At 40.0% G+C, this 22,636-nt stretch overlaps 1 protein-coding gene across 1 annotated transcript in view; it reads left to right on the top strand.

Annotated features, from left to right (window-relative positions):
- Positions 1 to 22,636, top strand: part of oca2 (oculocutaneous albinism II) — a 106,260-nt gene that overhangs the window by 38,116 nt on the left and 45,508 nt on the right. The window contains exons 12-16 of the mRNA XM_034676866.1: positions 1,929 to 2,000; positions 4,850 to 4,915; positions 8,790 to 8,846; positions 12,102 to 12,226; positions 13,500 to 13,638. Coding sequence (XP_034532757.1) covers positions 1,929 to 2,000; positions 4,850 to 4,915; positions 8,790 to 8,846; positions 12,102 to 12,226; positions 13,500 to 13,638 — 459 coding nt within the window. The remainder of the gene's footprint in view (positions 1 to 1,928; positions 2,001 to 4,849; positions 4,916 to 8,789; positions 8,847 to 12,101; positions 12,227 to 13,499; positions 13,639 to 22,636) is intronic.

Below are 22,636 nucleotides of genomic sequence, written 5' to 3'. Positions count from 1 at the left end.
ATTTTGCTTTTCACTTATTTTTGTTTTTATTGCCCACTGTGATGCACTTTGTTACCTGTACTGAAAATTGCTATATAAATAACATATTATTATTATTATTATTATTATTATTATTATTATTATTATTATTATTATTAAATGAAACGATGTGAATACATGTCTGTCTAAAACTTGGAAATTTTCTATTTACTTCCCATCATCAAATCATTTTTAATAATAAGGAATTTAAAACATGTATCATTATATGAATTAGGAATTATTGATAAAGTTATTAAAAGAAATCCAAAGATATTTAGAAATTCCTTTAACCTGGAGGCAGTTAATCATTGATTTATTTCAGTGTTCATTTCTGAGTTTAAAGTTATGATTATTATTTCCCCCACATATTTGCTGTCATACCATTGATGTGTTGCTCACTACCCTCTAACTTTACTGATTCTGGTTTAAATCGGAGCTCCCTGGATACACATGTTATTTTCATTTATTTCCACTCAGTGTTTGCTTTTAATTAGACAGGCTAATCTCCCAGAGTGCAACAAGGTGTGAACTTGCTAATCTGAGCCTGCAGGGGCATCACGATGAAGTGGAAGTGAACAGTGGGCTGTGAGACATGAAAGCCCAGTTACACTCTGCAAACACTCCCATGTGTCAGCTCTGTTACCGACAGTCAGCTTGCAGAGGCTGTAATTGAAAGTGTGAGCGATTGTCTGTAAAGCAGGAGAGCATAGAGTGCACCGCTATTCAGACATCAGCAAGATGTCATCAGACTTCAGCTGTCAGTGAATGCCTCGCTCTGCAGAGGACATTTATTTTTCTCCATTAAACTTTAGTTTAATAACTGATCTTATTTTTAATGGGCACTTCAGTGAAATGTTCCCACAGAGGTCTAAAGTAGAAAATTGCAGCACAGTTTTCTGACAAAGGCTGAGGAAATTAAGGAGGATGCTTTTGTTCTCCATTATGTGTTATTTGAAAAGATCGGGGGAAAAAGATGTTTCAAAAAGTCTAAAGAACGTTCAGGCTTTTATTCAGCTTGAGTGACAGGAATCAGGTTAGTGCTGAGCAGTTAACAAGGTCAGCTCGCATTAAGGACAAATGTTCTTCCCATCAAAAATACAACAATTTATTTCTTCTGCTAAAGTAAACCTACTAATAAAACAACCTTCAGTCATGTGATTTTTAATGAAACTGATAGTCAGTTTTACTGTAGGTCAAGATGAAGGCCAAATATCACAGTTTCCTCCTCAGAGAGCACCTGTAGCTTTAAATGTTCTACATTTAATACCAAGGCATGGAAGTCCGAGGAGCAGCTCAGGTGTCTGACTGCACATCCATGCTCATCATGAGCCTCAGTGTAAGAATAGAATGCATCACGTATGAAAGAAGTGATCTCCTAATAGCATGATAGGTTGTGTGTAAAATCTCCTTTTGCATTTCTTCTGTTTTGTATAAAAAATAATGATGGACCATCAAAGACTGAATAGCGCACACATCACAAAAATAGTTTGACTCATACTTCCTGTTCCTGCTGAATCCAAAATCTGTTCAAAATAATTGGGTTTTCAAAATGTCTCTAACAGCCTGAGACGCTGTGTACCGACAATCAGGCTTAAGTGACACACCTGAAACAGCAAATACTAGCACTAACAGCAAACATAGACTCAAATACAACATCTAATGTAAAATTATAACGTAAATGAATGAATACCTTTGAAAGATGTTGTCACTGTAGCTTTGTATTTATGACTACAGAAGCAGTCCTCGTCTGTTGCTTCAGATAAATTAGTATCATTAGTCCATTATAGATTATTTTGGAATTAAACCCATTAGTGATGTATAAATGTAAATGTTGATGTTGTATATTGTCACCTTCTGTGATTTTTGATTATTAAACTGGGTGTAAAAGATTATTTCATTTTAAATTTCAGATTGTGCATCGCACCCTGGCTGCCATGCTGGGATCTTTTGCAGCCTTGGCAGCCCTGGCTTTCATCGGTGATGTAAGTTTTCTTCTATTTTAATGAGATATTAAATGAATACAAGTCTAATGCTTCGAAAATGTCGCTCATCCAAACACTATATTTTTGTCAATACATGATTCGGCAATTTCAGGGAGCAATGACCCGAGATTGAAATTGTGTCGTCAGATAATTCACAAAAATAAAATGATGATCTGGAAGCTCTCAGCTCATTTTTGATTTCACATGAGCTCATTTTGATGCTAAAACCAATCATAGCAGCAAAACAGGAGATTGTACATGTCTACTCAGGTTATTAGCTTTTTACAACACAGAGGTTATCTGTGTTTAGTTAAACAGAATAACCAGACAACATTATGAGGTGCCAGGGATGTTTATGTCTTGAGTTATTGTTTAGTCATGTCATACTGATGAAATAGCAAATATTACAACATTTCATCCCAGAAACTTGTTGTTTATGAGAAAGCTTGAACTGCTCTAAATCCAGCACACCTGAGCTTCACTACTGTTGTGAATATTTAGGATGCAAGCACCTTAAATATTTATTATTTGCTATTAAACAATATGCTAGATTGATATATTAGAGAATTTAAAGGTGACATATCATGCAAAATTGACTTTTTAATGGTTCTTTACCTGAAATATGTTTCCCTGGCATGTCTACAAACCCCCCGAGAATGAAAAAAATCCATTCTGACCCTGTTCTGATTTCTCCACCTTTCTGTAAATGTGTGTGAAACGAGCCGTTTCAGACTTCAGTGTTTTTGTTACGTAACAACAATATCCGGTCTGTCACGGAGTCAGAGCTCGGAGCTTGTTCAGCCCATAGACTGTATAAAATAATACTGAATCCCTCCTCTGTTTTTCATTACCTGCACAAATGTGTGCTAACAAGGAGCTTAGGAGGGAGGCATGCTAGTTGTAGGCTGTCTTAATAAACACAAAGGTCGGTTTTACTCCCCACGTCTGCAGATTTGAAGATCTAGTGGATGATTTTTATTTGTCATGGATAAGTGCTAGCGCTAGTTAGCATAGCTACATAGCTACATGTCGTAGCTGTAGCTGTGTACCAAGACACACGTCGACATACTGACAAATAAAACAACAAGAAACACTAAATCTGTGACCAATCCTTCATAAAAGGTCCTGCTGCCTTTCTGGCAGAGGTCGGTTTTACTCCCCACGTCTGCAGATTTGAAGATCTAGTGGATGATTTTTATTTATCATGGATAAGTGCTAGCGCTAGTTAGCATAGCCACATAGCTACATGTTCGTAGCTGTGTACCAAGACACACGTCGACATACTGATAAATACAACAACAAGAAACACTAAATCTATGACCAATCCTTCAGAAAGGTCCTGCTACAGGCGCCTCTCCGTCAGGATCAGATTCAGAGGGTTGAAGTAACGTGATCTCTGAGCAGCCGTGTATATTCAGCCAACATGTAAACATTAGATCAACGTGCTTGAGAGCCGAGGCACATCCACTTCCTGAGGGGGCGTGGTCAGAGAGAAAACAGAGTGTTCTGAGGAGGACTGAAGAAGAGGGTTTTTCAGACATGCCAAAATCTGATTTCAAAGTGTTTTTTTGAGCATAAACTTTAAAGACATGTTTTGGGGACCTCTTAGACCAATATATATTGATGAAAAAAGCGTGATATGTCCCCTTTAAGCATTCTGCTTTTATTATGTAAAACTACCAAACAATAATATTAGCTCTCAGCCAATGGTTACATCATTTATTTGATATCTGAGCCTAGCTGATGTGTTATCCAGTACGATATTTTATCTTTAAAGGCCCTGTGAGGAGTTTTGAACTGGCTGAGAAACAGACTGAAAATGATACTGATGCCTCTTTATGACCTTCAATAGCAAACGAGACCATCAGCAACAACACTGACACCTTCTCTGTTGTCTTTTTTAATGGTGTCAGACCAGATGATGGACATCTTGCTTCAGAAACAGCCTTTCTTTTATTGTTTTCATGGAAACTAATCACATTGCCTGATAAAGTTGACTGGTAAAAAACAACAGGATGAGTTTTTTGTTGAAAACACTACTTTTGCATGTTTAGGACAAGAGATAAGAGGTATCACTTTCTCCACAAGGGGTGCCAGAATTGATACAAAACAAAAGTTCCTCACAGCAGCTTTAGATATGATAAATATAATTTTTTTACTGCTTATTGTCTTTAAGTATCTGATCGATCTGGAAGAGTTTAAAGGGTGACAGCTGCATAAATTCTTGAAGGCTATACGTCAGCCTGGAACAAAGCTGTTTGACAATGTAAAAATACTCCCCAGAGCATGGCATCATGGTCAAAAAATGGCCTCCATGACAATATGGTCATCAATGAAGTCAGTTTGACTTTATTTTTGTTTCACAGAAAAATTGATTTGTTGTTTATCAAGACCTACAGTAACCTTCACATACTCTCTCAAATCTTCTGTATCCAAATAATAAATTCACAGCTAAGAATTTCTCTCCGTAACCAGATTGTATTTCATCTTTGAACATCAAACCTTTTTAAATCTACTGCCAAGAATATCCTGGGAAGAGGGGCATGGCTTCTAGTAGTACATAGATTTAAAAAAATCGGAAAGAAATCACTCAGTAAATGTTGGAAAATAGTTTCTGGGGTTTCACATTAATGCAAGGGGAAAAAATTGCATTACTTCTATGTTTAAGTTCAGCAGTATGAAGCCAGTGCAGCTCACAGGTTAAGAACAAGTTTGCTGAAAACTAGTTTGAGGGATCTCAAGAATATAAAATGATACATCTGACACTGATTTATTCTCCTCTTTTTAGATGTTTGCTGCTCATTAACACATCTTCCTGAATCTAATTACGCTCTTTGCCTCTTCCACAGCGGCCCAGCCTGGTGACCGTGGTTGAGTGGATCGACTACGAGACTCTGGCTCTTCTCTTCGGCATGGTTAGACTCTTTACTTATTTTTCTGTTTGTTTAGAAACCAAACAAACCGTTCAGGCAGAAAAGCCCACTTCTTCTTTTTCTATACCCTATATACCATCTGACACCTTGAATCCACTTATTGCGTTTTCTAACAGCCTTTCAAACCCCTGACAGTGAAATCTGTCCCTGTGGAGGCAAGTGAAGCTGACAGTATAAAATCTTGTCTCCATGGGAACAAGCATGACCTGTCAAGTAAGGTATAAATTGGTGGGTGTCTTGACAGTTTCTTCTCAAGCACATTCTAACTTTATAGCAGATAATTAACCTTTAAAAAAACCATCTTTCTTATTGACATGGATAAGTTGGATGGATCAGCAATACCTGAATTTCATGTGGAAGCATGACCACAGTTGGCAGCTTCTTTTAAAATTACCTCTGTCAACAGCTGCTGCTGAAATGTTTTTTCCACACTCTGCAGAACAGAGCAGAGGGAGTTTTTGGAAATATTCCAAACCTGGAGGTATTTTAAAGAGACTGTGTATTATATTTACAATCATAATTCAAGAAGAAGTTTGGACGCTGGGTAAGAAGTTGATAAAAGATTTAGATGGTTTGCAAATCATTCAAACCCCATTTACTTTAAAACAATGCAAAGACAACATACCAAATGTGAGAACTAAAAAAAAGTGATTGTTTATAAAAATATTCTCACCTTAAATTTGATGTCAGGGTTATGTTTACTGTTATGTTGCACCACCTCTTCTTTCAACAACACTCTGCAAACGTCTGTGAACCAAGGTGATCAGTTTCTGGAGTTTTAAAAGGGAAATGTCCCATTCCTGTCTGATAGAGGATTTCAGCTGCTCAACAGTTCAGGCGGCTTTGTCTATTTTCATGATGCTCTAAATGTTTTCAATGGGTGACAAGTCAGGACTGCAGGCAGACCAGTTCAGCACCTGGACTCTTCTACTACAGAGCTATGCTGCTGTAATACGTGCAGAATGTGGTTTGGCGTTGTCTTCCTGAAATATGTAAGGTGTTTCCTGAAAAAGGCATTGTCCGGATGGCAGCATATGTTTAGCGTTACTAGTGCCTTCCATGATGCATAGGCTACCCATGCTATGGTCACTTGTGCAACCTCATATCATCACAGATGCTGGTGTAACCACGCTGAACTGCACCTTATTACAGCTGACTGGTTCAATAAACTCTATGGTGTGTTTTGAAAGGATGAAGAGAGGCTTGATAGAATCTCCAGACCAACACTTTATATCTGAACAGGAAAGGACATAAACGTATGCTGGTCAGTTGCACAGGGGCTCGTTCAATGGTCATACAGCACACTACAGTCATGGCCAAATTTTTTTGAGAATGACACAAATATTACATTTTCACAAAGTCTGCTGCTTCAGGGTTTTTAGGTGTTTTTGTCAGATGTTTCTATGGTATAATGAAATACAATTAGAAGCATTTCATAAGTATCAAAAGCTTGTATTGAGAATTAAACAGAATTCATGCAATAAGTCAATATTTGCAGTGTTGACCCTTCTTTTTCAAGACCTCTGCAATTCTCCCTGGCATGCTGTCAATCAACTTCTGGACCAAATCCTGACTGATGGCAGTCCATTCTTGCATAATCAATGCTTGGAGTTTGTCAGAATTTGTGGGTTTTTGATTGTCCACCCGCCTCTTGAGGATTGACCACAAGTTCTCAATGGGATTAAGATCTGGGGAGTTTCCTGGCCAAGGGTCCAAAATCTTAATGTTTTGTTCCCCGAGCCATTTTGTTATGACTTTTGCTTTATGGCAAGGTGCTCCATCATGCTGGAAAAGGCATTCTTCATCACCAAACTGCCCTTGGATGGTTGGGAGAAGTTGCTCTCGGAGGATGTTCTGGTACCATTCTTTATTCATGGCTGTGTTTTTAGGCAAGATTGTGAGAGAGCCCACTCCCTTGACCGAAAAGCAACCCCACACATGAATGGTCTCAGGATGCTTCACTGTTGGCAAGAGACAGGACTGATGGTAGCGCTCACCTCGTCTTCTCCGAACAAGCCTTCCTCCAGATGCCCCAAACAATCGGAAAGGGGATTCATCAGAGAAAATGACTTTACCCCAGTCCTCAGCAGTCCAGTCCCTGTACCTTCTGCAGAATATCAGTCTGTCCCTGATGTTTTTACTGGAGAGAAGTGGCTTCTTTGCTGCCCTCCTTGACACCAGGCCTTCCTCCAAAAGTCTTCGCCTCACTGTGCGTGCAGATGCACTCACACCTGCCTGCTGCCATTCCTGAGCAAGCTCTGCACTGGTGGTGGCCCGATCCCGTAGCTGTAACACCTTCAGGAGACAGTCCTGGCGCTTGCTTGGCTTTCTTGGGCGCCCTGGAGCCTGTTTGGCAACAATTGAACCTCTCTCCTTGAAGTTCTTGATAATTGGATAGACGGTTGACTGAGGTGCAATCTTACTCGCTGCTATAGACTTCCCTGTTAGGCCCTTTTTGTGCAATGCAATGATGGCTGCACGTGTTTCCTTGCAGGTAACCATGGCTAACAGATGAGGAACAATGGTGTCATGCACCATCTTCCTTTTAAAGTGTCCAGTCACTCAATCATGACAGATTGATCGCCAGCCTTGTCCTCATCAACACCCACACCTGTGTTAATGTGTGTGACACTTGTGTGTCATTGAAATGATGTTAGCTGGTCCTTTTGTGGCAGGGCTGAAATGCAGTGGAAATGTGTTTTTGGTGATAAAGTTCATTTTCAAGGCAAAGAGGGACTTTGCAATTAATTGCAGTTGAGCTGATCACTCCTCATAACATTCTGGAGTATATGCAAATTGCCATTATAAAAACTGAAACAGCAGACTTTGTGAAAATTAATAGTTATGTCATTCTCAAAACTTTTGGCCATGACTGTACAAAGAATAACAACAATATTAGCTACTAGCTTGTTAGCTTAGTTATAAATGTACAGAGTGCTGCGTTCTGACACTCACCTCCGGCAGGTCTACATACACTGGCACAGCATTACAGCTGCCCAGGGGGTATATACTGTACCTCAGAGAGGGGGCGCTCTAGAGCCACAAGTGCATATAACAAACAATTACACACTAGAGCAAGTGGGACAATATGCAATACAGAACTCGTTACACTGGCTTTTGAACTGTGATTTCCAAAAAGACTGTCAAATTTTGAGTTGTTTTGACCACAGGACAGTTTTCCTCTTCATCTAGGTCTGGCTTAAATGGGCTTAGGCTCAGAGCAGCCTGAGCCCACTCTTCGCTGATCTTGTTCTGAAGGAGTGTGAATAAGCAGTGTTTAAGAAAATACCTTATATAGATTTCTTAAAACAGACAAATGTATCCTTCATCAAGAATATTTGCTGTGGAAAATATTTAAAAAAGGCTGTGTTTGCAGCATGCAGTTTATCACTTCTTGTTCTGACACTCTCTCCACAGCAGCTGCTCAGGATAAAAAACAAACTCCAAAATATCCAGTCTCTGTGTTGATTGTTTCTTTTGCTGTTGTAGATAATAAAGACACATCAGTGTCTAACCTAAGTCTGTTTCACACCCTGCTAAAACAACCCCTCACAGGAGCTTTAATGTGTGACTTAATGCAGGCAGTATCAAGGGTTTCTTTCAGTCACAAACTGCCAAGCCCGCAGTCTCCTTAAAAAAACGTTTGGACTCTGTTTTGGTCTCATTTTCACTTGACTCTCTGACTGTAATGTGTTTGATTTCAAAGAAAGAAAAGAACCTGAACTATAAAGAATGTACAGGAAGAGAAAACCACCACTTATGTGTTCTCTTTATCTGTCCGTATTTTGAAAACATTAACATGACATATATAGTTGTTACATAAGTGAGAATAAATGTATATATTTTTTTCTTCCAGATGGTTCTGGTGGCCATTTTCTCAGAGACCGGCTTCTTTGATTATTGTGCTGTGAAGGTGAGTTCACTGTGTGATGGTGATGATGATGGGACTTGGAACTAACAAAGAAAATAACAGAATCAGTAAAATGATAAAGTCTGAGGTTGTGAACATGACAGTTTCTATATTTAACAGTATGAGGTATTGATTGACTGATCTAACATAGTAGCTGCCACTAAGCTGTCCAAATTAAAGCTTCTTCTTATATTAGCTCTGAGAAATGACAGCATTATTTTTCATATTGACCTATCTGATATGAAAATGATTAAAGAGCTCTGTTAGGAGGCCTTAGCCAGTTTTGATGCCTGCGTTTCCATCCTGACTCAAAGGTAGAGCGATAAAAACAAGCTGACAAGAATGACATTGTACTGTCGTCATGTTGCTTTATATTTTTCTCTTTCACTGAGGAGGAATCGTCTTTCTTCAGCCATCAACTTTTAAACCTTTTGTGTTTTTTTTGGAAATCTTTCCTCGCTCCAGAAAATAAAAAATCTCAATGTTTTTTTGGTTTCCAATCACATTTTTTTCACAATTGAGATACAACAAAGATAGCACCAAGGTTTTTTTCTTTTAAAAAAAGTATTGAACTTTGCAGCATGTTCCTTGAAGGGTACACAGATCAATCTTTTCCATGAAACGTACAATACGATCAATAACGTCGGTACCGCTTGTGCCCTGTGCTGAATAACATAAATTAAAAGACATTCTTTTCTGTCACCTCCAATCAAAAACAGGCGCTCACTTTAATGACATTTTAAGACATCTCCTCATCTCTGCACACTTCAATATCTGACTTTCCCTCCCTGCAATTTAATGACAATCTTCTCTGTCTCAATCAGAGCTTTGTTTCCTGAAGAATGAAAATGATTGTCCCATTTAACAAAGGACATGGCTTCTTCAATCTTAGAATACTTAGGTTAAGGCTCTCAGACATTACAAACCAGAACATCTGTTCAAACAGTATAAATGTTCATAAGCTTGATTACTTCATCCCCAGCTTTTTTTATTTTGACAAAAGATATGATACATGCTTGGTGGCCACATCCCCATACAGTAAAGGCACTTTTCGACCGCAGGGACTTTACCCCTGAACTACATGCTTTTCCACCAGTGGACCCAGGGTCTAAATTTAGTTTAGGGGTAGATAATCTCCGCCCTAAAAAGACCCTGCTAAAGGGGTAGTACTTTTCAAAGGTCCTGGGACTTTCGGGGGGCAGGGCCTGCAATGCTGAACGTGTCTGATTGGTAGATTAACCTCAGTGTTTTTATTCCTCCCTCCGTCCACAATAACATCACACACATCTGTGATTCACTTGATTTCTCTTTCTTTCATTAGTTTTTATTTGTTCTATCTTTTTTGTATGTGTGTGTACTTTTCAAAAGAAGAAGCTGTGATTCTCTTGATTTAGCAGCTTGTAACAGTAGTCTTCTCTCAGCCCACCGTGAATGCGTCTCTCCCGGTGTTCCGGTTTTAAAAGTGACCCTGTAAACTGGAGACCTTCAGCTGAACGTGTCAGTGTTTGTGGAGTTTACACAGCTGTTGAAACACAGAGGGAGTTCCTGGGAATGCACACTAGTTTAGTTTTTATTAAGATTTCAAAAAATCCTCAGCAGATATTTAATGATTGTCTAAAGACGTTTATGAGGAATGCATCCGGCTGAAAGTCTCCAGTTAACAGGGTCGCTGTTTAAACCAAAACACCGGTCGATCTCTGCGATCACGGCTTTTTGAGTTCAAAAGGATTTTAAAGCCGTGTTGAAATGTCTTTGCTACTCGCGCTTATCTCCTCTCACGTGTTGATTCAGTGAATCCATCTGTGATGAAATATAGCACCATCTAAAACAGCGCCAGCTGAGTCTCTTCATGCTAACAGGCTAACTGTTGTGTTGCTCAGAATGATACCTGCCTGTCTACCCGGGACTTCAGCCCGCGGTCGAAACGCAGACAACAATGGGGGCACATGAACCTTTTAGTTCAGGGTAAAGTTGTTCCAGGGGCTAAAATACCCTGGAACTCTTGGTCGAAATCCACCTTAAGAGTTACCTCTCTTGGAAGGGATGTGCTCTCTGAATCCCAATGTTCACCTTAAAGCCTAAGCACAACCTTAACCTCAAAGGCTAACTGATGTCAGGTGTACAGTGTTTGAGTGTGCAAGTCAAAGAGAGCCACGTAGCAAGAGAGCGAGTGAGTTACAGAGAGATAGAAGCTGATAAAGTCAGGTAGCACTTCAGTGATGCTCAGTTTGTACAGAAGGTGCACACAAACACACATCAGACACATCAATAAACATGTCAGTTTAATAAAGTATAGATATTAAATGACCAAAGTTCAATTTTTCCAAAATGTAAAAGAAATATTTTTGCCTACTGTAGCTGTAACATCCCTGGTGCATGGCTACTCAAAAAATAAACTGTACTTGCTGATGTAAAGGACACAATTTGGCTATGAGTTCAAAGTCCACATCACCACCCTGAAGCTCTTGAGGACTTGACAGTGTGACAGCTCAAAGTTCTCATGAGTGTTTGACTCCACTGGGACTTATAAAGGTTGCATGCATGTTGTTTGAAACGAGGCTCCACACAGGAAAATTATAAATCATTGCATCTCAGGATCCATATTTTCATACATTTAGGAATAAGCTACATTCTGCCGGTGCTCTGCTGTTGATCCACGTGTATCCTATAAATAATACACATCCTCACATTAGTCTCTAACTGTAAAGCAAAAGTTAATCTCATCATCCTCTCTGTACAAGGTCAAGGTTTCCTACCGTCAGAAAAAACATCAGTTTCAATCCTCAATACTTACCGTGGATGGTGAAGGAGGTCGAATGCCTTTTGTCCTTCAGGTGCAGAGGCACTCAGACCTGGAGAACAGAGGGATTATGCAGGCTCATGAATTTTAAGTGTGAGTCGGACGAGGGCAGGCACTCAAATTAAAATACCTCCCTTGAGAGTAGCTTGGACACGTTGTACTATTGCATTCACAGCGTGGCCATTCTGAGCTTAAGAGGAAATCTGTGCTCAGTTCTACATAAATACTGTGTGGCTGCTTCTTTAATTACACAGGCTACTCTCTTGTGCTTCTTCTCATTAAAGAAACGTTATGTTTCACTGTTGCACTACTGATGCTCCGAAACTTGATCTTAAATGCAGCCTACTTCACCACTCTATGATCACATTGACTCATCTCTAAGTCCGTCAGACATCCTCTTAATGTCTTTTCTTATTGCTGAAATGAGCATCTCAATGTTTCATAACTTCTCTCTGCAGGCCTACCAGTTATCCAGAGGACGAGTGTGGCCGATGATCATCATTCTCTGTCTCATCGCAGCCATTCTCTCTGCTTTCCTCGACAATGTGACCACCATGATGCTCTTCACCCCTGTCACTATACGGTACAGTACACTCATGGTGCTTTTTCTAAATCTGTTGTAATAAACCTAATTAATACACTGTATAACACTATCACTAAAATTGTCTTGTTTCAGCACATCACCTCATGAATTGTAGTTAAACTGGATTGAATAAGCATGATATAATGTGTTGATCAGTGAAGAATAAGCTGTTCTGTCTGGCTGACTTGGTTAGCTTGTTAAAGAGCCGGGTGTAGCAGACAAAACTGCATTGCTAGCTGGAAGTCTTGGCTTACTCGTGTCTCCCTGTTGCATCCAGAGCAATCATCCACTTGTGAGCCGTTGTTTAATGTAAAAACAAAAACAACTTTATTCTGGTGCTCCTTTAGTGTCACAAAACCAAACATGTAACAGATGATGCTTGATTCCACTCTAATAAACAATATTCCAGACAGACACGGTAAAAAAACGTGCGACTCCAAACCAGTCTAGCTTCCACTGACTCCTCCCACTGTCTGTGCCACACACAATCCTTTATTAAAGAGACAGTGTCTTCCCATTAAATCATTCTCTCAAATAGTATATAAAACAACCAAATCCAATGATTGTTGCATGCTTTACCACTACAATTTTTCAACTACACTAATGCTAAATAAATCTATAAACATTAATAACCTGTAACATTACTTTGCCTCATACACCGGGCTAGCTGTTTCCCGTTTCCTGTCTCTGTGCTAAGCTAAGCTGACTGAGCGCTCTCTGTGGCTTTGTATTTACTGTAAACTAACATTTTGATATTATGCATGAATCAAACATCAACAATTTTTCCTTTTAGGAAACCTTAGAGTTCATTAATTCATGTTCAGCCTCTCTGAACGGGCTGAATGTGTGTTAAAGACATGTTACGTTCCTAACACAGATCTACATTTGACTCTAGCGCCCTGTCTCACAGATCAAGGGTCTGTGTACCTCCCCCCTCCTACTCCCCCCCACATTATCCTCTCTATTTTCTGATCTTGAACAGAGTCCAAACAGAGACCCATTATTAAGTCTGTTTGTTGCCAGAAGGTCAGAATATTGATAATATTTGACTTGACTTAAATTAGACACCCCACAAACACAGCACAGCTCCGGTAAACACTGTGCTCTAACCTGTCATCAGGACAGCTTGGGGTATATCCTCCACAGCCTCGGTGTTAAAGGACCAATGCTTTTTAACTTCTGATATCCTTTTTATATGGCTGTATTACTTTCTCCCACACGTCACAATCTAATCGCAGCTAAAGGGCTTTTCTGTCTCTATCTGATTTTGCAGGTTGTGTGAGGTGCTTAATCTGGACCCCAGACATGTCCTGATTGCAGAAGTAATCTTCACCAACATCGGAGGGGCTGCCACAGCTGTCGGTGATCCACCCAATGTGATTATAGTATCAAATCAGGACCTGCGCAAAGAAGTAAGCACTTTCACAGCTCTCATGTCTCAACGTGCTCTAATATAGTGCAACAGATCAGCAGAGAGTAATCTGACACATGGGCCAGACGCTTAGTATGGCTAACAAATGCTCTCTACCTAACTCAACCACTTCAGTCAGATGAAGAGGAAATAACTGTTTCGAGCTCTACAGAGATGAAAGATGAAACATGTCACGTGAAATAAATTAGCCCTTTATTTATCTTCTTAACATTTGTTATCAACAATTTCAGAAATCTGTGGCTCCTGCTAAGACTAAGAGTTCAGATTGTTTGACTTTGTGGTTTGATAATGTTGGAGCATAAATCTAAGAGTCTGGAAAGTCATTCATATTGACGTCCCGATCAAAGGCAGAAGAACTGAGATTTTACCTGCAAAGTTGTTGCTTTGATTGATTTTAAATGAGTAACCAAGGACACAAAGTCATCATGCCATTGTTCCTTGTAGCTAACCTTGAAAAAGGTCATTTTAAAACTGACTCTTGTCATTTTTGAAACATTCACAGTCATCAGTTTCTAAAGGATTCACAGTCACAGAAAATATCTCAATGTTGAAAAGAAACTAAGGGTTTTGTCGTTGTTGTTTTATAACGCTCTTTCATCATCTTAATCATTTTGTGTTTGGTGATCATAAAACTCGGTCCCACCTGTCTCAAAATATGAAATGTATATCTGTAACTTTCAATATTATTATTGGGCTGCAAATATACATTGTTCACTACATTGGGTGCATTTTCATCTTGAACCGTCACATCCAGCTTGGGTATCAATGGAGGATTGTGTAAGCAGTCCAACCTCCCTCCATGCTTTGGTGGGTGCTGCACTTCCACTATCCTCTAATAGCCCCAGCAGTAACCCTGTGGTAAAACAGTCCTTGTGTATCTGGGCTCAATTCAGAAAGCATTTTGGATTACAAAATGTCTCACTTAGAAGTCTCATTGCCTCTAACCATCTCTTTGTTCCTTCAATAGCCTAGTACTTAGTATCCATGACGTCACCCATCTGTTTCTGAAGCGCTGTTTTGAGACCAATCGTCGGCGGCAGCCATATTGCTGCTGTCAACAGTTGTGAAGAGGCGGGCTTTGAGCCTCCTAGCCAACAGCTACAGTGTTCTCGCCTGTCAATCAAGTCAGCTGTGCCTCTCATTGGAAGACTGGTAATCTCAATATCTTCGAAATTTCCGCGTTAGAAAAAAATTCACCCCCTCACAGTGTGTGCCGATCGAGAAATGAGCTATCCAGACTACACTTGTCTTTTGCACCAGGCTGTAAACATGTTTATTTCTGCTGTAAAGAGCGTCTTCTTTGAATTCGGTACCCTTATCACACATATTTTCAGGTTCCTACAGGTCAGGCACTATGTCCAGAGTTTAATACCAAACTTTCCTCATAAACCTCCAACTAACCCAATTGATGAACTTCTCTCTGGCAACTCAACATCTAAAGGTATTATTTCCAAGATCTATAACCTCATTTCTAAGTTGAACAGCCCCCCTATGGCTGTTATTAGAGCTGCTTGGGAGCAGGATCTAAATTCCACTTTTACAGACAAGACAGTCGGTCCTGAACGGCATACACTCCTAATTCTATATGTGCCAGACATATTATTTTACAATTTAAAGTAGTTCATGGAATCCATATTTCTAAAACCACATTAGCTTGTATTTACTCTGATGTTGACCACACTTGTGATAAATGTAAAGTCGCCCCTGTCTCAATTCTGCACATGTACTGGTCCTGTCCCACTTTAACTACATTTTGGACATCTTATTTTCAAATCATCTCAGAAATCCTTTTTGTTTAATACTGTTGATTTTCAATAGAAAAAAGAACATTGGAAAAAAGAAAAAAAGAAACGTGTATCTGTTTAGAAATGTTTTCATTTGCTCATAAAAATAGTTTGGTGAAGTGAACATCAGCCAATAGGAGTGCTTTCACCAGCTCCAGACATACAGCAGAAAACTAGGTACAGTAAATATAGCGTGAACTCAGGTGTCCTGACTGGGCTTTGATCTATCTCTACAGGAATGTGGTTATAGTTCATTTGTACTTGAGATATTTCCGAGGTTGGTTTCAAGAAGGTTTGACAGTTCAGTGTCGACCTGTGTCATATACCTGCCTGTCTACTTCACTTTCTGGAGGTTGCATCCTTGAAGTACTCAGATAGGTTTCCACCTTCTTTGTGAGGCTTTTCCATAAAGTAAAGGCTGATTTATACTTCTGCGTTGAATCAACGGCGTACCCTACGCCGGGGGTCCGCGTAGCTCCCATACCTACGCCGAGGCCTACGCACGTAGCTGACGTGCACCTCCTCGAAAATGTAACTCCCCGTAGAGCCGACGCGGACCGCAAGCTCTGTGATTGGTCCGCTCGGTGGCTTTGTCTTTCCCGCATTTACAACACTTCTGGGATCCCGGACATCGGCCGCACATCGGCTGTGTATTTCCTCTCCTCCTCTCTATTCTTCATGTAATCATGTCTGTATGATAAACAGCAACATGTATCAGCTGTATATTAACAGAACACGCTCTGAATCTCTGTGGAAAAGTAAACAGAGATCGTAGCGGGACCGGAAGCAGGCGGCCGGCTATCAGAGAGACCACACTGCCCTCAAGAGTTTCGGCGGAGAATTGCTGCGCGACACGGACACAACGACGCAGAAGTATGTGGGGCTCATGTCCGCGTCAGCCCCTGCTGCGTAGGGGAGACGCAGAAGTATAAATCAGCCTTAAAGCTCAGAGTCTGTTAGATTAAGAACACTGGACAAAGAAAACACAGAATAAAAATGATGAGGATTTTATTTGAGTGCTTTTCGAGATACTCAGAGACACTTGAGCAAATGGAAGCTCCTGGAGAAGTAGAAATGTGTGTAGGTTTGTCATGCTCCAATAGCACGGCAGTAAAGAATCAGTGTTGATGCAGTTTTTCTAAAGCCGTCATATTCCTTACATAAGCTCTGACATTCATGGCCTGGCACAGCCTTCACAGTGCATACATTCAGAGTGTATAAACAGGCATCTGCAGGTATGTTGAGGCTGCACTGTAGGTAAATGTTATCGTCTGATTCTGCTGGTTGTACACGTGATATTTCTGCTCAGCACAATCTCTCTGTGTATTTATACAGTCCTGAGTCGTGACCTCTATTTATGTTGATGTGCAGGTGATGAATGGAGATGTGGTGGCAGTGAAACCAATTTATAGTTTTTTGCTGCTGCTGCCATAAATCACAGGAATCAGAAATGTCAGAATAGCAGAGGAAACCCGGTGACACCTTACTCTTCCGGTGTATCCAGGCAGTGGAGCACAATGTGGCAGAGGCTGCTTTCCTGCAGACATCATTTATGAGATATTTTGGTTGTCTAGAAGGTCATGTGCCACTGTCTGTTTGGCTCTCTGAGTGTTTGTTTTGGCCAGGATCAACAAAAAATATATACTCTCCTCATTCTATAGAGCCTGATGGAAAGAGGTAGCATGCAGCAGAAACAGTAGAAGTAATGGCCAGATTTGACCACCTGTGTGTGAATAAAGGGAGATCAAACACACTCTAAACAAAAACAGAGTTGTCTTCTCTTAAAGGCTGCTGTTACTGATTTCATTTCAGTCTACATGTTAAATATTTCCACATGTATGTAGATCCTCCCTAAACATGCAGACCCTGTGATCTATACTGGTTAAGACCATAGACTTTAAATAAAAATGGACAGCGTTGCTCCTCCTCTTCCCGTTGTACGGTTCTGAAGCCAAAAAATCCCGCTCCTGGGCGCAGCCATTGTGCAGCCAGAGCCTGTGAAGCCACTGTAACAAGCTCCGCCCTACAGTGTAGCGTCACAAGACGCTGTGTGTCCTTTGAAGTTTCCCTCTACAGCGGCTGTGAATCAAAGCAAACAGGAAGTAAAACCCCGTTTTTTAAACTCTAATAACTAACGAAAAAGAAACTTTTCAGGAAAAAGAGGCCTTGAACACAAAACAGTCAAATAATGACTACATATCACCACAGCATACGGATGTGAGAAACATTGGTACCACGTGTATTTATTTTTTAAAGTTTTACTGCTCCCCCATTCATTTGAATAGGACAGATTTTTTGACCTATACTGCAGCCAGACACCAGGGGGCAGACACTCTGCTGAAAGCTTCACCACCAGGGGAGCATCCGGCTCGCCTGGTTAAGACTGGGCGTAGGAGCCATGAAGGATTTGAGTGTATATAGTATCTTATTTTGAGGTTTAGGGTAGCTTATTGTTTGTATATTTTTTGTGGTGTTATTTTTGTTGTTTGTTTACAATATGGTTTATTGTGGGGTCAGTTAATTAGGTTATTTACTGGTCATGGGGATATTCTGTTCATTTAGGCCACCAGTTTTCTTTTGTTTGGAGGTAGAGAGAGGGGGTGAGCTAGATCTCCGTACTTTTTGTTTACCCCCATTTTAGCAATTTTCTCTATTTCTCGCTATTTTTGCTATTTTTGCTATTTTCACTATATTCGCTATTTTTGCTATTTTTGCTATTTTCTTTTGGTCACTTTAATCATCTGTTTGTGCACTTTATCACAAGTTGATTATACTTGTTTTGTTAATAAAAGGTTAAACTTCCTTTTTGTACACCAGTGATTTTTGCTTTTAGCTCGTCTGACACTTTCCTAGGCCCAACCTAAGCTAACCTCTCAGCAGCGTTTGGCTCTTTGTAGTTGCTACACTGGGAATGTCCTGATCAGATTCTTTGACCCCTGATCCTGATCCAGTTGTTCAATATTGAGTATCTGTTGATACTGAACCCCAATCTCATACTTGTATTCGTCTAGATAACAGAGCTGCACACCGTTTTATTTGTTTCGTTTACAAAAAACAACTCAATTAAACAAAACAACTTCACTTAGTCCAGCTAGCATTGTGTTTAAACCTCCTTATATAATCTAATTTGCATGCTCTTCTGCAGGATTCACAATGGCAGCACTGAGGTGCTAGACTGAGAATGTAAATATTGGACATTAACTAGGTTTTCCTTCATTATTGTTCCCTTCTCATTACTATTTTTTTTAAAAACAGTGCATACGGTAAAGCAAGTGCAGAATGCTAGGTAACACTAAGTTACTTCCGTAAACGATCGGGATGAGATGATGGGCTCAAATGTCGATCACAGAGCAGTACAAAAAATGCCCAGATCAGCTCTGATCTTACAGTTGAGATCAGGATCGTCACACCCCTCGTTAAAACATGGAATAAATCAAATAAGGTTAATAATTAGCATCTTTTCAACACTCTAGCTGCAGCAGACAATTAGAGTCTTATAATATAGTTACTATTATTTTAGTTAGTTATGACTTTCACATTACTTGAAACAAAACATCTGGAGCTTGTGGAAAATTCAGTCATCTGAATCTCACAGGTAAAACATGAGACTTGTGAGCTCATATCCGACCTCACTGTGATGCTTACCTGAAAAAAAATACAGCTAAACTCTGGAATGGCTTAACACTTCAATTATGATAGGCCTCCACTGTTGAATATTTTAAATCATTGTTGAAGACCCATCTTTCCTCTTTGGCCTTCCCCTTGGGATGAGAACATTAATATCCCCAACAGATTTTATTTGATTTTACTTTCTATATAAATATGTTGAGAGCTTCTTAATCAGCAGCCAAATCAGACCATATTAGTGGTTACACATCATGGAAGATCGAAGCATCAGTCTTGGTATGGGTCTGTTCTTTAAGGGGACCCTCTAGGTTCATGCTTAAAGCTTCTATAAGGGTTTTTAAATTGCTATATATTAGATGCCATAGAGTTTACACAGCAGCTCTGAGAGTCCCCTCTTGTAGCACATTGAATTATTCCTGATGCCTGTGAGGAGTTCTGCTTCTCCAGTGCTTCCCCTTCCTGCAACATGACACACACCTCAGCAGCTGTATGTGCTGCCGGTGTGGCTCACATCACATAGAAGCAACATGCCTGTGCACACTGGAGTCCCTCTCTTTGGGATTATAGTGTGATTAAACGTGTGAAGGAGACCGTGTTAGTGATGATGCAATTATGTATGGAAGCATGTAACTGAAGCCTTAGTCCTCCTCAAGAGCTGCATGACATATATCACAGTTTGAGTGTTTAATGAGATCTTGATGACAATCATTGAATCTGTGCCACCGGGGTCAGAGTGATGTAACAGAGTTTATTATGTACACTTTTTATTGGAACACATATTTACCCCTTCTTTTAAATTTAAAGCAATACAATTGATTTAACAGGTCGACATAGGAAAGTTTCTTCTAATATTTCCCTTTAAAATAACAGCATAAACTCAAAGTACAACTTTATTCTCTGAATTTATTTACTTTTTTTCCAGAAATGTATGACTGATTTCTCCTGTGACCTTATTCTCTTTTAAATTAATTATTGTAAAATTACGACTTTGTTCTCTTCAGTTTTATAATTTGTTCTCAAAATTGTATTTTTATCTTTAAAGTTTCCTGTCCTAAGTTTGACTTCATTTTTTTGAAAAGATGAATGCTTTGAAGTTGGTTTCAAGCCTGTTTGAAGCATCATGTTCGGTTCAGATTAAAACAGCATTTAGATTTCTGAGCGTGAATTTAAATTTGACCTCGTGTTTACAATGAAAATGACTTCTCTTTACTGCTCTTCAGTGATGTTGTCAGCCAATAGTTTGTTTACGATCTGTATGCAGATTGTGACAAAAATAAACAGTAGTTTGAACATTTCACTGAGTGAGTTCGAGCAGCCTGTCTCTGTCTGAAAAGGGCAATGACTCGTAGGCTCCTCTCATAACCTTCACTCGTCTTATACTCTGAGGGCTGAAATGCTGCCGCACTAGAAGACATGACATTTTCCCAGCTGCTTGATGTGGCATCTGTTCGTGCCGTGTGACATTTTAGCCTTTGCGGGTGCAGCAGTATGAGGTCTCCTCCAGTGTACAGTAGCATCCTGCTTCACCCGACTCCCGCGGCCTGCTGTCCAGTTTGTCTTGGCTTGGTTTCCCAGGTGACAGAATGGCGGGGACACAGCGGCAGCACACTCATCCAGTCATGTCTGGCCTCTGATAAGGACAGCTTGTGTGGGCATGCATGGTTTGCCTGGCTGTGCGTTTGTTTGTTTGCATGCTTGCTTGTTTGTGTCGGGGGAATTTTTTGAGGGGAAATCCAGAAATAGAACAGCGGTTGGCTGTGAAGTATGTGTTTAGGTGCTTCTGCCCTCATAAGAGCGTCCTTGTATTTGTCATGGAGCAAGGTAACATGGCACATACGAAATCTCAAAACATTGGGGTTTCATTTCATTGACGGACGCTGCTGACTCTCCTTGCCAAATGGATCTTCTCCAGCCAGTCAGAAGAGTGGTTGACATTGGCTCTGAAATATGGACATGACAGGGTCAGAGTTAACGGCTGCAAACACAGAGACATGACAGCAACAAACACGCAGGCAAACTGATGTTCTTTTGTTGTTTACTGTCTTGTTCTTTGCTTCTGAACACTCTGAATGACTCATGCATTTGTTGGCTAGTCTATTTATACATCTATATATACTGTATATAAAATGTTTTCATGGAGCACTTAATGCCAAACACAGAGCTGGAGGAGATGAAAAATGCGTCCCCTTGTAGATTGTCCTGCAGACTGTTCTCTGACTCTGTGATTGCCTGTACTCTCAGCACTATTTGGGGCCCATGTTGCACAGAATACATGGTGAAAATCATTTTTCCACCTTATTGATACAACCTCCCCACATGAGGCGTGTGCCCAAACCGTGTGGCCCCTTCACGAGAATTCTTTACAAAGAAAAGTATTGTTTATTTGGTAATACCTGTGTAAAACTGGTGCAGTATCTATGGAACAAAAGGATGTTCATTTGAATTCAGATTTTACTTCATTGCTCACCATGTTGGAAATATGTAGGACTGACCTACTGACCTGAAGTATTATTATTGGTTTTAATCATCTTTCTGAAGGACTTCAGGAGCTAACTCAAAATCACACGTTCACTGAAATGCTACATCAGGGTAAAAAGCCTTGAATTCAAATGTTGATTGGACTTGTTTTAATTTCTGACTGCTCAGTGGACAGCAAACATGCATTTTACACACTGACATATTGAGACTGACAACAGTTGTGTGAGGGGCTGAACTATAGAAAAGGAACAAATAGCTTTTTATTACACAGCCAAATCCAATTCTCCTGACAGATTCTGAGTCACATGATCCCAGATTAAAGCCCTCGTAATCTGTGAATTGTTTCTCTGTAAATCATATCAGAGTGAAAAAGTGTGTCTTGGATGGGCTCAAGTGTTGGTTGAGAATGAGCAGCTGTCCTCAACCCACCAGGCTGCCCCGAGGTCACAGCAGACTGAGAGCAGGTCTCTGTGGAGACATGAATAAAGCAGAGCTGTGCTGTATGAGGCAATGAGATGACTCTGTGATGGAATTATAGATTGTGTGACATGAGAGGGACCTTTGCATTAGATCTACTGTAGACTTGATGAGGAGTTTAAGATCTTTTGCACACTCAGACTTGATTGAATACATGATATGTGATATATCAGAGCTTTAAGGCCGTGTCTGAGAATATCTTTGTCTTCATCCTGCAGCAAGTTTCATCATATCAGCCCTTCTTTTGCCTTTATCTAGACTTCTGTTGTAACTTGACAAATTGCAGATCCTGTAGAGGTCACTGTTAACCAGTTTGAGTACTTTCCTTTTCTATAGTGCTGTGTGGAAGTTATTAGAAATACAAAAGGTATCAATCAATGGAAGCTCAAAGTCAGACATTATAAATGCTTAATTCTGAGGCTCTTGTTTGGTTTCACAGGCTGCAGAGAGGTTGATGTGAACAAACGCACTCACATTGTGTGTTATCATGTGTTGTATTGAGGCAGACAGAGGGAAGACTGAAGGGTTTGATTGTACTTTTAACACAATGACGATGAATTTGAACTTATCCCTCATATTTAATTGAAGGACACATTTCTAAAGATGTTTCTG

Source organism: Notolabrus celidotus, chromosome 2 (assembly GCF_009762535.1).
Source record: "Notolabrus celidotus isolate fNotCel1 chromosome 2, fNotCel1.pri, whole genome shotgun sequence".
Taxonomy (NCBI): Eukaryota; Metazoa; Chordata; class Actinopteri; order Labriformes; family Labridae; genus Notolabrus; species Notolabrus celidotus.
This window is presented reverse-complemented; position numbering and strand designations above follow the sequence as displayed.